Below are 15196 nucleotides of genomic sequence, written 5' to 3'. Positions count from 1 at the left end.
GGGGAGCTAGAGGGCGCCTTTGAAGCTTCAAACTACATCTCCCAGAATCCTTTGGGGGACTAGAGGGCGCCTTAGAAGCCTCAAACTACATCTCCCAGAATCCTTTGGGGAGCTAGAGGGCGCCTTAGAAGCTTCAAACTACATCTCCCAGAATCCTTTGGGGAGCTAGAGGGCGCCTTAGAAGCTTCAAACTACATCTCCCAGAATCCTTTGGGGGACTAGAGGGCGCCTTAGAAGCCTCAAACTACAACTCCCAGAATCCTTTGGGGGACTAGAGGGCGCCTTAGAAGCTTCAAACTACATCTCCCAGAATCCTTTGGGGGGCTAGAGGGCGCCTTAGAAGCCTCAAACTACATCTCCCAGAATCCTTTGGGGGACTAGAGGGCGCCTTAGAAGCCTCAAACTACATCTCCCAGAATCCTTTGGGGGACTAGAGGGCGCCTTAGAAGCCTCAAACTACATCTCCCAGACTCCTTTGGGGGACTAGAGGGCGCCTTAGAAGCCTCGAACTACAACTCCCAGACTCCTTTAGGGGCTAGAGGGCTCCTTAGAAGCTTCAAACTACATTTCCCAGAATCCTTTGCAGGGACTAGAGGGCGCCTTAGAAGCCTCAAACTACATCTCAAACTACCAATTGGATTGTATGGTATTTTTATTTTATGCAGTGGTGCGCAGGCTTTCGAGTCACACAGGACTCTTCCCCAGTAGGAATTCTCAATTTGACTATTTCACCTTTTAATTTTATGATATTGTGCGCAAGCTTTCGAGTCACACAGGACTCTTCCCCAGTAGGAATTACCAATTGGATTGTATGGTATTTTTATTTTATGCAATGGTGCGCAAGCTTTCGAGTCACACAGGACTCTTCCCTGTTGGAATTCTCAATTTGACTATTTCACCTTTTAATTTTATGATATTGTGCGCAAGCTTTCGAGTCACACAGGACTCTTCCCCAGTAGGAATTACCAATTGGATTGTATGGTATTTTTATTTTATGCAATGGTGCGCAAGCTTTAGATTCACACAGGACTCTTCCCTGTTGGAATGACCAATTTGACTATTTTACCTTTTAACTGGATGGTCTTGTGCGCAAGTTTTAGAGTCACACTGGGCTCTTCCTATCTGAGTTATGTTGTCTTGAGTCAAATTGTTGAATTTGACTATTTTTGATGCCACGATGCGCAAGCTTTAGAGGCACACAGGACTCTTCATCAGTTGGAATGACCAATTGGATTATTATGTATGACAAACTTTTTATATAAATAATATTTTTAACATATTGATTATCAATCTTTTTGGACCGGAATGCTGCATCATAATTTATTTATACCCCCATTCATCTAGCTGGCTTGCCTCGGGCCCAGTTAATAATAATAATAATAATAATAATAATAATTATTATTATTATTATTATTATTATTAAATAATAACAATATAAATGATACTAATAAATAATAAAATACTATTTAGCAGTCTTTTATTTCTAGTCTCCTACTTTATTTTGTGGCATCAATTAATAATAATAATAATAATAATAATAATAATAATATTAATGATTCTAATAATAAATAATAATATACTATATGTGAATACTATTTAGCAATCTTTTATTCCTAGTCTCCTATTTTATTTTGTGACATCAATTTATAATAATAATAATAATAATAAAATAACAATATTAATGCTACTAATAATAAATAATAAAATACTATATGTGAATACTATTTAGCAATCTTTTATTCCTAGTCTCCTATTTTATTTTGTGACATCAATTTCTAGTAATAATAATGATAATAATAAAATAACAATATTAATGCTACTAATAATAAATAATAAAATACTATATGTGAATACTATTTAGCAATCTTTTATTCCTAGTCTCCTATTTTATTTTGTGACATCAATTTCTAATAATAATAATAATAATAAAATAACAATATTAATGCTACTAATAATAAATAATAAAATACTATATGTGAATACTATTTAGCAATCTTTTTTTCCGTCTCCTATTTTATTTTGTGACATCAATTTCTAATAATAATAATAATAATAATAATAATGATTCTAATAATAAATAATAAAATACTATATGTGAATACTATTTAGCAACCTTTTATTTCTAGTCTATTTTATTTTGTGATATCAATTAATAATAATAATAATAATAATAATAATAATAATAATATAATATTAATGCTACTAATAATAAATAATAAAATACTATATGTGAATACTATTTAGCAATCTTTTATTCCTAGTCTCCTATTTTATTTTGAGACGTCAATTTCTAATAATAATAATAATAATAATAATAATAATGATTCTAATAATAAATAATAAAATACTATATGTGAATACTATTAAGCAATCTTTTATTTCTAGTCTATTTTATTTTGTGACATCAATTAATAATAATAATAATAATAATGATTCTAATAATAAATAATAAAATACTATATGTGAATACTATTTAGCAATCTTTTATTCCTAGTCTCCTATTTTATTTTGTGACATCGATTTCTAATAATAATAATAATAATAAAATAATAATAATAATAATAATAATAATAATAATAATAACAACAACAATATTAATGATTCTAATAAAAAATAATAATATACTATATGTGAATACTATTTAGCAATCTTTTATTCCTAGTCTCCTAATTTATTTTGTGACATCAATTTCTAATAATAATAATAATAATAATAATATTAACGTGGCCTCTTCCATTTACAATCAATTCCAAACATTTCCGGGTGATCCTTGACCCCGCTCTTCCCGACCAATGAGGCCGCGAGGCTGACGTGCCACTCCACCGCATCTTCCGCCCTCGTCCAATCGGAGCCCGCGACCGGCCTTCTGCCCCCGCCTTCACTTTTAACGGGCATGCGCCTCACCCAATCGGAACCCACAACAGTCGATTTCTCCCCGCCTCGCCTAAGCCTCACCCAATCAAAAGTCGCGACCGAAGTTCCATCCCCACCTTCGCTTTCAACGTGCCTGCGCCTCGCCCAATGGGAACCCGCAACCGCGTTTTCTCCCCGCCTCGCCTACGCTTCGCCCAATCGCAACCCGCCTCCACATTCCACGTGACTACGCCTCGGCCAATCAGAAGTCGCCGCCGGCTTTCTGCGCCCGCCCCGCGCGTCTCCTCACCGAGATATTCGGCCCAGGCGTAGCCGCGCACGACGTCCTTCCCCGGCCCGGCGCCCGGCGTCGTGACGCGGATGAGGACGTACTTGAAGACGCCGTCGGCCTCGTCGGGAAGCCGCTTCAGCTCTCCGTCCGCCATTGCTGCGCTTTCTGAGGAGAAATGAGGAGCGCGAAGGGCCCAGCCAATCAGCGCCCGCGTCGACAGGCAGGGAGCCAATGGCAACACGGCGTCTCCTGAAGCCCCACCCTGGAGGCGTCTTTTGACAGGTAGGCCCAGCCAACGGGCGCGTCGCTTTTCACTGGCGGGGCCAATCGGATGCCGCGCAGTGGGCGGGGTTAGGTTCTTCGATAGGCCGGCGTAGGTAAGGTCAGCCAATGGGCGCGTCGCTTCTCGCCGGCGGGGCCAATCGTGGGCCGGATTTCGCGCAGGGGGCGGGGTTAGGTTCTTCGATAGGCCGGCGTAGGTAGGGTCAGCCAATGGGCGCGTCGCTTCTGGCCGGCGGGGCCAATCGTGGGTCGGATGTCGCGCAGGGGGCGGGGTTAGTGGGCTTCAGCCAATCGACGCGCCTTGACGCGACCCAATCGCTCGAAAAGAGTCCTGAGCAAACTACAATCCCCATGATGCTTTGCGCCAAGGCTTAAGAGGGAAAGGCAAGGCCAAGCCCCTGGTGCATCTTGGGAGCTGTAGTTTCCAGCCCTGGGACCCTAAATATATTATTTATTTAATTTATCATTAACTAATATTCATATTCATATTATTATTATTTTTATTATTATTATTAACATATTATGCAGTAAGATAATAAATTTGTGGAAGGATAAATCAATATCTATATAATAAGATATATGAATAAATAATATATAGTATTATTATTATTCTTATTAATATATATTATTTAATACGATAATAAATTTGGGAAAGGATAAATCAATATTTATCTAATCATATATATGATTAAATAATATGTATATATATAAATAATATAATAAATTTGGTGATCATATATATATTTTATAATATATATTATTGCTGTTATTATTATTATTATTATTATTATTATTATTATTATTTAATAATATAATAAATTTGGGAAAGGAGAAATCAATATTTATTTAATAAGATATATTATTAAATAATATGTTCATATTCTTATTAATATATATTATTTAATACGATAATAAGTTTGGGAAAGGATAAATCAATATTTCTCTAATCATATATATGATTAAATAATATGTATGTATTATTCATATATATTAAAAATATAATAAATTTGGTGATTATATAATATATAGTATAATATATATTATTATTGTTATTAATAATACTATATATTATTTAATAATATGATAAATTTGGGAAATGAGAAATCAGTATTTATTTAATAAGATATATTATTAAATAATATGTTTATATTCTTATTAATATATATTATTAAATAAGATAAGAAATTTATTAAATAAGATGAGAAACCTGAATTTAATGAGCAAATTATCGCTGCTCCTTTTCCTTTGGGGCGATCGAAAACGGCGGCGAAAAGCTTTGATATTTGGGGAAATATTAAATAGTAATAATAATAATAATACACCAGACTGTGTCAAGCGGGAGAAGACATGGCATGAATAGGAGAGATTTTGTGTGTGTATAATAATAATAATAATAATAATAATAATAATAATATAACATAACATAACATAACATAACATAACATAATAACAACAACAACAACAACAACAACAACAACAATAACAACAACAACAACAACATAATATAATATAATATAATATAATATAATATAATATAATATAATAATAATAATATAACATAACACAACATAATATAATATAATATTAAAAATAATAGAAAAAATAAATAATAATAATAATAATAATAATAATAATACACCAGACTGTGTCAAGCGGGAGAAGACATTGCATGAATAGGAGAGATTTTGTGTGTATATAATAATAATAATAAAATAAATAAAAATAAATATAATAATATATAATAATATATAATATAATATAATAATAATAATAATAATAATAATAATAATAATATAACATATCATAATATAATATAATAATAATAATAACAACAACAACAAAACATAATATTTAAAATTATAATTATAATTATAATTATTATTATTAATAATAATAATAATAAACGACATGGTTGTGAGTTTGAGTTCCGTTTCGTCTTTATTCCAGGCAAATAATTTCTCCTATTATTTATATCTTTCCATAGAAACGTACATAGACATGCTTCTTATATTTCTCCAGCAGAAAATACCTTTTCCATATATATAGATTTCTCTTTCTTTAAGGAAATAAATAGAACATGCATTCGTCTTTTTCCGCACAATTTACAAACCGGGGGGGGAAATAAGTTTTTGATAGGATTTGGCATTCGACATAAAATTCCTTCGTCCGATGCACCCATTTTACAGCTTGTCACATCAACCTAATTAATTATAATTAATTATAATTAAAAGTAATAATAATTAATAATAATTAACATTAAATAATAATAATAATAATAATAATAATAATAATAATTAACAGTAATAATACTAATAATACTAATAATAATAATAATAATAATAAACAGTAAATAATAATAATAATAATAATAATAATAATAATAATAATAATAATAAACAGTAATGAATAATAAGAATAATTTTTCTGTCTATTCCGCACCATTTAAATCCTCAAGGGGAAAAAATAGGATTTTGATAGGATTTGGCATTCAACATACAATTCCTTCGTCTGACGCACCCATTTTACAGTTTACCTTCCGATAATAATAATAATAATACATTATTATTATTATTATTATTATTATTATTATTATTATTAAGCAATTATAAATGATAATGATAATTGATGTATTATATTTATATAATTGATGTAAGATAAATGTATTCATAATTGATAATGGTAACAATGGATAATTGATAATGATAAATTATTATTATTATTAAACAATTATAAATAATGTATTAATAATTGATAATGATCGCAATGATAGCAGCAGCAATGAAAATAATTAATAATAGTTAATAATAAATAAATAATGATAACCATAGTCATAATTAATAATTAATAATAACAGACCAGAATAAATTATAATAATTATAATAAATTATAAGTATAATAAATTATAATAAATATAATTATAATTATAATAAATTATAATTAATTGATTAATTAATTAATTAATAATAACCATACCAATAATATCGATCCTTTTCCAGCACCGTCAAAGGAAAAATATCTTTTTTATATATATACAACATTCATTGTACCGTTTTCGACAGCCTTCCAAAAGTGCAATAATAATAATAATAATAATAATAATAATAATAATAATATTAAGAATACAAAACTTCACCAATCATATTGATCCTAGTAATCGTCCGAGAAAAGAATTGGCATTCCGGGAAGAATGGCATTCCAGTTTTTAAAACATGATAATTTGGAATTATTCGGTATTCTTTTGAATTTCAAAATAACCCCCTATTATTATGAAACAATAAATGATCCCAAAAAACCAAAAGAATCGTACAAAACGTCGCCGATAAATCTGGGATTTCCGAGGACGTCGAAACTCCCTGCCACTTGAACAAAGAAACATTGCACCATTTTTGGTCCATTTTTGGTCCGTTCTTCCCATTGGCACTCCCTGCCACTTGAACCCAGAAACATTGATGGAACTGCAGCCAAACAGCCGCATTTCTGGTGTTCTTTTGTCTGTTCTTCCCACTGGAACTCCCCGCCACTTGAACCTAGAAACGTCGCACAAACTGCAGCCAAAGGGAGCCCATGTCTGGTCTTTTCCCCATTGGAACTCCCTGCCACTTGAACATAGAAACATGCCACAAACTGCAGCCAAACGGAGCCGGTTTCTGTATTTTTGGGTGCATTTTCCCCACTGGAACTCCCTGCCACTTGAACACAGAGACGTCCCACAAACTGCACCAGAACGGAGCCCATTTCTGGGCTTTTTGTTCTGTTCTTTCCTTAGGAACTCCCTGCCACTTGAGCACAGAAACATGGAAGGAACTGCAGGAAAACGGAGCCCAGGTCTGTCTTTTTTTGTTCGTTTGGGAGGAGTTCTTCCCATTGGAACTCCCTGCCACTTGAACAAAGAGATGTCCCACAAACTGCAGCAAAACTGAGCCCATTTCTGTCTTTTTTTGTCCGTTCTTCCCATTGGAACTCCCTGCCACTTGAACACAGAAACATTGAAGGAACTGCAGCCAAACAGAGCCCATTTCTGGTGTTTTTTTTTGTCCGTTATTCCCATTGGAACTCCCTGCCACTTGAACAAAGAGAAATGGATGCCCGTTTTCCGTCCCTTGCCTGTTTTCTTTGTCCGTTCTGGAGTAGTTCTTCCCATTGGAACTGCCTGCCACTTGAACACAGAAACATTGCACAAACGGCAGCAAAAGGGAGCCCATTTCTGTCTTTTTTTCTCCATTCTTCCCAGTGGAACTCCCTGCAACTTGAACACATAGACGTTGCACAAACTGCAGCAAAACGGTGCCCGTTTTTCGTCCTTCCCGTTGGAACTCCCTGCCACTTGAACAAACAGAAATGGATGTCCGTTTTCTGTCCCATGTTTGTCTTTTTTTGCCCATTCCTCCCACTGGAACTCCCTGCCGCTTGAACCAAGAAACAGCCCACAAACTGCAGCAAAACAGAGCCCATTTCTGTCTATTTTTGTCTGTTCTTCCCATTGGAACTCCCTGCCACTTGAACAAAGAGACATATAATGAACTGCAAAAAGAACGGAGTCCATATCTGTTTTCTTTGTCCGTTTTGGAGAAGTTCTTCCCACTGGAACTCCCTGCCACTTGAAGACAGAAACATTGCACAAACTGCAGCAAAACGGAGCCTATTTCTTGGTTTTCGTTCTGTTCTTTCCTTTGGAACTCCCTGCCACTTGAACAAAGAAACAGCAAAATGGAGCCCATGTCTGGTTTTCCCCCCATCGGAACTCCCTGCCACTTGAAGCAAGAGACGTCGCACAAAGTGCAGCAAAATAGAGCCCATTTCTGTCTTTTTTTTTGCCCGTTTTTCCCATTAAAACTCCCTGCCACTTGAACACAGAAATGTGGAAGGAACTGCAGCAAAACGGAGCCCATTTTTCCTTCTGACCGTTGGAACTCCCTGCCACTTGAACGCAGAATTGCACCAAAACAGCGCCCATTTCTGTCTTTCGTTTCCGTCCATCCTCCCTTGGAACTCCCCGCCTCACATCAACTCATCCAGCAAGTTGGGACTGGCCACCCAGTCCAGGGTCCTGGGTTCGGATCCCGCCATGATCATGCAGAGGAACTGCTTCCCCGTCCTCTTGTCGACGGGATAGATAGTGGTGGGCGTGAAGCGGCGCCCGCTCTCCACAAAGGCCACCAGGCGCCCGTAGACCTCCGGGAACTCGCGCCGCAGCGCCACGCCCCGGGTGCGAAGCTCCCGCTGGATGTGGACGAAGCACACCTCCCGTGCCCGCCGGTCCTCCTGGTCCCCGGCGCCCGGCGGCGGCGTCAAAATCAGCGTCTCGATCTCGGCGCCCGGCGCCGCCGCACCGGGCGCCGAGGCCGCCAGCGCCACCTTGGCGTGCTGGCGCGAAACCGGGTGCCCTTCGCCCGCCGCCACGGTGACGTTCAGCACGAAGCACTCCGCCGGGTCGTAATCCTCTCCGGCGCGCTGCAACTCCCGGGCGTAGGCGCCCAGCTTCCCGGCGTGGGCGCCCACTTCGCGGAGGGACAGGTAAGTTGGCGCCGCCGCCAGGGCGCCCAGTCCGGCCCGGAGGAAGTTTTCGGCGGCGGCGGCGCCCGGGAAGCCGAGGAAGAGGACGCCGCGCCCGCGGGAGAGGAAGCCGACCCGCGCCAGGCGGGAGAAGGCCCGGTGCGCGGCGGCGTCCTCGCGGGAGAAACGTAGCGCGTTGCGGCAGGCGCTGGCGGCGCGCCCGGCGGCGCAGCGCTCCTTGTGGCGGCGCCAGTCCTGGCGCCGGCAGTGGCGCGAGCAGTAGAGGGTGCGGCAGCTGTGGCAGGACTTGAAGTAGAGGCAGGCGTGGAACATGGTTTCCGTGCGCCCGCAGCGGGCGTTGGAGCACATGACGTCGTCCTCGTCGGTGCTGGCGTCCGGGGAGTTGGCGCCCGGCGTCTCGGGATCGGCGCCCGGTTTGTAGTCGATCACCAGGTCCGTAATCAGCTGGTCCAGCTGCTCCAAACTGCGTTGGCGCGCCGGCGCCGGGTGCCCGGCGATCTCGTTGTCGGTGATGGTGATCTCGGGCATCACGAACCAGGCGCCGCGCCCGGCGGCGCCCGGTTTTTCCAGCAGCGAGTTTTCCGAGAGGGAGAGAGCGGCGTAGCGTTTGGGGGAGCTGGAGAGCGTCACCACCACGGGCGCCGGGCGCCGGGCGTCGGGCGAGAGGGCCGGCGGCGGCGGGTGGCGCGCGAGAATGTTCTCGTAGCTGCGCCCGCGCCACAGCGGCGGGTCGGGGCGCCCGCGCGGCGCCAGGATGTCGTCCCACGACTTGGAGTGGCTGCGCGCTTCGCTTCCCAGGCGCGGCGGGGGCCAGGCGGATTGGGCGGCGCCCGGGGGGTAGCACCCGACTTGCCACGTCTGGTAGGGCGCCGCCACCGGGCGCCAGGCGCCGTACGGGTGTGGGTATGTTCGCGAGACAGGCGCCGGGACGGTCGCGACGCCCTCGAAGGGCGGCGCCGCGGCGCCGTAAAAGGGGGGCGCGGCGCCGTAAAAGGGAGGCGTGGCGCCGTCGAAGGTTGGCACGGCGCCGTAAAAGGGGGAAACGTAGTTGCGGCTGGGCGCCTCCTGGACAGGGTGGGCGTCCAGGAACGGGGAAACGTAGTTGCGGAGCGGGCGCGGCGGTGGAGCGTACCCTCCGTCCCCAGCGTAGAAGACCTGGAGGGGCGCCGGTTGCGGGTTCGGGTCGTACGGTTCTCCCTCGTAGGTGTCGCTGGGCGTCGGGGTGCGGGAGGGGCGCCAGGCGCCGGGCACAGTCAGGCCGCTCCGTGCCGGGGAGACGTAGCGCGGCGGCGGCGGCGGGTCGGGCTTGATGTCCAGGCGCCGGCGCGGGGCGTTGGGGGGCGGCGCGTTGGCGCCTGGGAAGGGGGAGATGCGGCTGCGCTGGGGCTGGAGCTTGACGGGGTGCAGCTCGTTGGCGTGGCGCCCGGCGCTTTTGGAGCGGGCCCGGGGCGCCGGGTCTCTGGGGGCCTCGCGCCCGCGCCGGGCACCGGGCGCCGGCGCTTCGTCGTCCAGCCACTCCAGGAAGTCGAAGCTGCGGCAGTGGCGCTTGTGGAAGGGCTGGGGCGCCCCCGACATGGCGCAGGGGAAGGGCGGCGCCGTCTGGACGTGGCGGAGGAGGTCCGGCGGGTGGGTGCGGGTCATCTTCGGAAGGGCGGGCTGCCCGGCGCCGCGCCGCCCTCAGTGCGGATCCTGCGGGGAGAGGAAGGGGCGTCAAGTGGCAGGGAGTTCCAAAGAGCGGGGGGGAACTACCATTCCCATCCTCCCCGACTGCTGGTCCAGCTAGCTAGGGATGGTGGGAATTGTAGTTTTTTCCCAGCTGTTTGGAACTCCAACTCCCATGATCCCTCGCTAGCCAGGCCAGCAGTCAGGGGTGATGGGAATGGTAGTTTTTCCCGATGTTTGGGACTACAACTCCCATGATCCCGAGCTCGCCAAACCAGCGGTCAGGGCGGATGGGAATTATAGTTTCCCCGCTGTATTCCCACTAGCCAGGGATCATGGGAGTTGTAGTCCCAACAGCGGGGGAAACTACAATTTCCATCATCCCGAATCGCTGATCCGGTTAGCTAAGGATCATGGGAGTTGTAGTCCCCAACATCGGGAAAAACTACCATTCCCATCATCCCTGACCGCTGGCCCGGCTAGCGAGGGATCATGGGAGTTGTAGTCCCAAACATCGGGGAAAACTACCATTCCCATCATCCCTGACAGCTGGCCCGGCTAGCGAGGGATCATGGGAGTTGTAGTCCAAAAAAGCTGGGGGGAAACTACAATTCCCATGACCCCTTGATAGACAGAACAGTGGTCAGGGATGATGGGAATTGTAGTTTTCCCGCTAGCGAGGGATCATGGGAGTTGTAGTCCCAAAGAGCTGGAAAAAACTACAATTCCCATGATCCCTAGATAGAACAGTGGTCAGGGATGATGGGAATTGCAGTTTCCCCGCTAGCTAGGGATGATGGGAGCTGTAGTCCCAAACAGCGGGGGAAACTACAATTTCCATCATCCCTGGTCTCTGATCCGGTTAGCTAAGGATCATGGGAGTTGTAGTCCCAAAGAGCTGGAAATACTACAATTCCCGTCATCCGTGACTGCTGGTCTGGCTAACTAGGGATCATGGGAGTTGTAGTCCCAAACATTGGGGAAAACTACCATTCCCACCATCCCTGACAGCTGGTCCGGCTAGCTAGGGATCATGGGAGTTGTAGTCCCAAACAGCTGGGAAAACTACAATTCCCATCATCTGTGACTGCTGGTCTGGCTAACTAGGGATCATGGAAGTTGTAGTCCCAAACAGCGGGGAAAACTACAATTTCCATCATCCCTGACAGCTGGTCCGGCTAGCTAAGGATCATGGGAGTTGTAGTCCCAAACATCGGGAAAAACTACCATTCCCATCATCTGTGACTGCTGGTCTGGCTAACTAGGGATCATGGGAGTTGTAGTCCCAAACAGCTGGAAAAACTACCATTCCTATCATCCCTGACAGCTGGTCCAGCTAGCGAGGGATCATGGGAGTTGTAGTCCCAAACAGCTGGAAAAAACTACAATTCCCATAACCGCTAGCTCGCCAAACCAGCGTTCAGAATTGTAGTTTTCCCGCTGTTTTCCCGCTAGCTAGGGATCATGGGAGTTGTAGTCCCAAACAGGTGGAACAAACTACAATTCCCACCATCCCTGATCTCTGGTCTGCCTAGTTAGGGATCATGGAAGCTGTAGTCCCAAGCAGCTGGGAAAAAACTACAATTCCCATGATCCTTAGCTAGCCGGACCGGCGGTCTGCGATGATGGGAATTGTAGTTTTCCCGCTGTGGTGTGAGTTTTAAGGCAGCGAAACTACAATTCCCAGCACCCTTATGGGACTAGAGCGTGGGAGGCACAACCTGGGGAACTCCCCGCCTCATGAAAGCTAGCAGCTCAGGGCGGTGGTCCTACCTGGCCTGGCAGGCGTCGCGGGGTGTGGGGCCGGCGCTCCATGCTGCTCCCCGGGGCGTCAGGCGAGGGGCCTAGAGTTCGAAACAGAACAGTGGAGGGGTCAGTTATGGGGAGAGGCAAAGGCACTCTGCGCATGCTCAGGGGCAACCTTGGGTTATAGCCTGGTCCACTTGTGGGGGGCAGAGGGGGAGCAGCTTGGGTTATAAGAGTCAGAAGAGCAACCGCTCCCCGCAATGGGACCAAGCCGCTCCCTCTCTGCGCCCCACAAGTAGACCAGGCTGCTCCCCCCCTGACCCCATAAGTGGACCAGGCTGCTCCCCCTCTGCCCCCCACAAGTGGACCAGGCTGCTCCCCCTCTCCTCCCCACAAGTGGACCAGGCTGCTCCCCCTCTGCTCCCCACAAGTAGACCAGGCTGCTCCCCACAAGTGGACAAGGCTGCTCCCCCTCTGCCCCCCATAAGTGGAGCAGGCTGCTCCCCCTCTGCCCCCCACAAGTGGACCAGGATGCTCCCCACAAGTGGACCAGGCTGCTCCCCCTTTGCCCCCCACAAGTGGACCAGGCTGCTCCCTCTCTGCGCCCCATAAGTGGACCATTCTGCTCCCCTTCTGCCCCCCACAAGTGGACCAGGCTGCTCCCTCTCTGCTCCCCACAAGTGGACCAGGCTACTCCCCCTCTGCCCCCCACAAATGGACCAGGCTGCTCCCCCTCTGCCCCCCACAAGTGGACCAGGCTTTCCCCCCTCTGCGCCCCATAAGTGGACCAGGCTGCTCCCCCTCTGATCCCCATAAGTGGACCAGGCTGCTCCCCCTCTGCCCCCCACAAATGGACCAGGCTGCTCCCCCTCTGCCCCCCACAAATGGACCAGGCTGCTCCCCCTCTGCCCCCCACAAGTGGACCAGGCTGCTCCCCCTCTGCCCCCCACAAGTGGACCAGGCTACTCCCCCTCTGCCCCCCACAAATGGACCAGGCTGCTCCCCCTCTGCCCCCCACAAGTGGACCAGGCTTTCCCCCCTCTGCCCCCCATAAGTGGACCAGGCTGCTCCCCCTCTGATCCCCATAAGTGGACCAGGCTGCTCCCCCTCTGCCCCCCACAAATGGACCAGGCTGCTCCCCCTCTGCCCCCCACAAGTGGACCAGGCTGCTCCCCCTCTGCCCCCCACAAGTGGACCAGGCTACTCCCCCTCTGCCCCCCACAAATGGACCAGGCTGCTCCCCCTCTGCCCCCCACAAGTGGACCAGGCTGCTCCCCCTCTGCCCCCCACAAGTGGACCAGGCTACTCCCCCTCTGCCCCCCACAAATGGACCAGGCTGCTCCCCCTCTGCCCCCCACAAGTGGACCAGGCTTTCCCCCCTCTGCCCCCCATAAGTGGACCAGGCTGCTCCCCCTCTGATCCCCATAAGTGGACCAGGCTGCTCCCCCTCTGCCCCCCACAAATGGACCAGGCTGCTCCCCCTCTGCCCCCCACAAATGGACCAGGCTGCTCCCCCTCTGCCCCCCACAAGTGGACCAGGCTGCTCCACCTCTGCTTCCCACAAGTGGACCAGGCTGCTCCCCCTCTGCCCCCCACAAGTGGACCAGGCTGCTCCCCCTCTGCCCCCCACAAGTGGACCAGGCTGCTCCCCCTCTGCCCCCCACAAGTGGACCAGGCTACTCCCCCTCTGCCCCCCACAAATGGACCAGGCTGCTCCCCCTCTGCCCCCCACAAGTGGACCAGGCTTTCCCCCCTCTGCCCCCCATAAGTGGACCAGGCTGCTCCCCCTCTGATCCCCATAAGTGGACCAGGCTGCTCCCCCTCTGCCCCCCACAAATGGACCAGGCTGCTCCCCCTCTGCCCCCCACAAATGGACCAGGCTGCTCCCCCTCTGCCCCCCACAAGTGGACCAGGCTGCTCCACCTCTGCTTCCCACAAGTGGACCAGGCTGCTCCCCCTCTGCCCCCCACAAGTGGACCAGGCTGCTCCACCTCTGCTTCCCACAAGTGGACCAGGCTGCTCCCCCTCTGCTCCCCACAAGTGGACCAGGCTGCTCCCCCTCTGATCCCCATAAGTGGACCAAGCTGCTCCCCCTCTGCGCCCCACAAGTGGACCAGGCTGCTCCCCCTCTGCCCCCCACAAGTGGACCAGGCTACTCCCCCTCTGCCCCCCACAAATGGACCAGGCTGCTCCCCCTCTGCCCCCCACAAGTGGACCATTCTGCTACCCTCTTCCCCCAATTAGACCATCCCCCCCTCTTTCCACAAATGGTCTCGTCCTCCTCCCGCTTGTCTACAGCCGAGCCGAACCATCTGCCGCGGCTGGCGGGGGTGCGGTGGGGTTGGGGGGGTTCCAAGCGCCGGCCTGACGTCACCTTGGCAGGAACCACCTCGGGGAGGAGGGGGAGGAAATCGGAGATCGCCCCCTTCCCCGGTAATCGTGTCGACCATCGGTCCAGGCGCTCCCCCCCTACCGGACAGGAGGGAAAGGGCGATGGTCTCTTCCAATTCCCCCCTGCGATGTCCGGGCGATTTGGAGCGGTCCGAAGCGCCCGATGTCGCCTGGCCTGTTGGCTCCGCGCAGCCGCAGTGGAGGATGCGTTGCCAGGTCCGCAGCGCCACCGTGTGGCCGCCGGGAGGAAGAGCGCCTTAAAGGGGCCGCGGATGGGAAATGGATGGGGGGGCAGCCTGGCCCACTTGTGGGGCGCAGAGGGGGGAAAGACTGGTCCACTTGTGGGGAGCGGAGGGGGAGCAGCCTGGTCTACTTGGGGGGGGGCAGAGGGGGAAAAGCCTGGTCCACTTGTGGGGGGCAGAAGGGGAGCAGTTTGGTCCACTTGTGGGGGGCAGA

At 47.9% G+C, this 15196-nt stretch overlaps 2 protein-coding genes and 1 long non-coding RNA gene across 3 annotated transcripts in view; all 3 read right to left on the bottom strand.

Annotated features, from left to right (window-relative positions):
* The window catches only part of LOC307208388 (uncharacterized protein), a 98354-nt gene extending 94911 nt beyond the window's left edge, over nucleotides 1-3443 (bottom strand). The window contains exon 1 of the mRNA XM_079996469.1: nucleotides 3164-3443. Within this exon, the coding sequence (XP_079852595.1) occupies nucleotides 3164-3299 (136 nt within the window). The 5' untranslated portion in view covers nucleotides 3300-3443. The remainder of the gene's footprint in view (nucleotides 1-3163) is intronic.
* Nucleotides 3444-5346: 1903 nt separating this feature from the next.
* On the bottom strand, nucleotides 5347-6001 carry LOC307208391. Its single transcript, XR_013835140.1, has 2 exons — nucleotides 5961-6001; nucleotides 5347-5627 (listed from the first exon to the last, which is right to left on the bottom strand). It is a non-coding gene; the product is annotated as an uncharacterized lncRNA (long non-coding RNA).
* Nucleotides 6002-8012: 2011 nt separating this feature from the next.
* AJM1 (apical junction component 1 homolog) lies at nucleotides 8013-15020 on the bottom strand. Its single transcript, XM_079996476.1, has 4 exons — nucleotides 14724-15020; nucleotides 12377-12447; nucleotides 8142-10630; nucleotides 8013-8066 (listed from the first exon to the last, which is right to left on the bottom strand). Exon 3 carries the CDS (start codon nucleotides 10580-10582, stop codon nucleotides 8426-8428), a length of 2157 nt encoding a protein of 718 aa, XP_079852602.1. The 5' UTR covers nucleotides 10583-10630; nucleotides 12377-12447; nucleotides 14724-15020; the 3' UTR covers nucleotides 8013-8066; nucleotides 8142-8425.
* Nucleotides 15021-15196: the final 176 nt, after the last annotated feature.

Source organism: Podarcis cretensis (assembly GCF_951804945.1).
Source record: "Podarcis cretensis genome assembly, contig: SCAFFOLD_25, whole genome shotgun sequence".
NCBI classification, from domain to species: Eukaryota; Metazoa; Chordata; class Lepidosauria; order Squamata; family Lacertidae; genus Podarcis; species Podarcis cretensis.
This window is presented reverse-complemented; position numbering and strand designations above follow the sequence as displayed.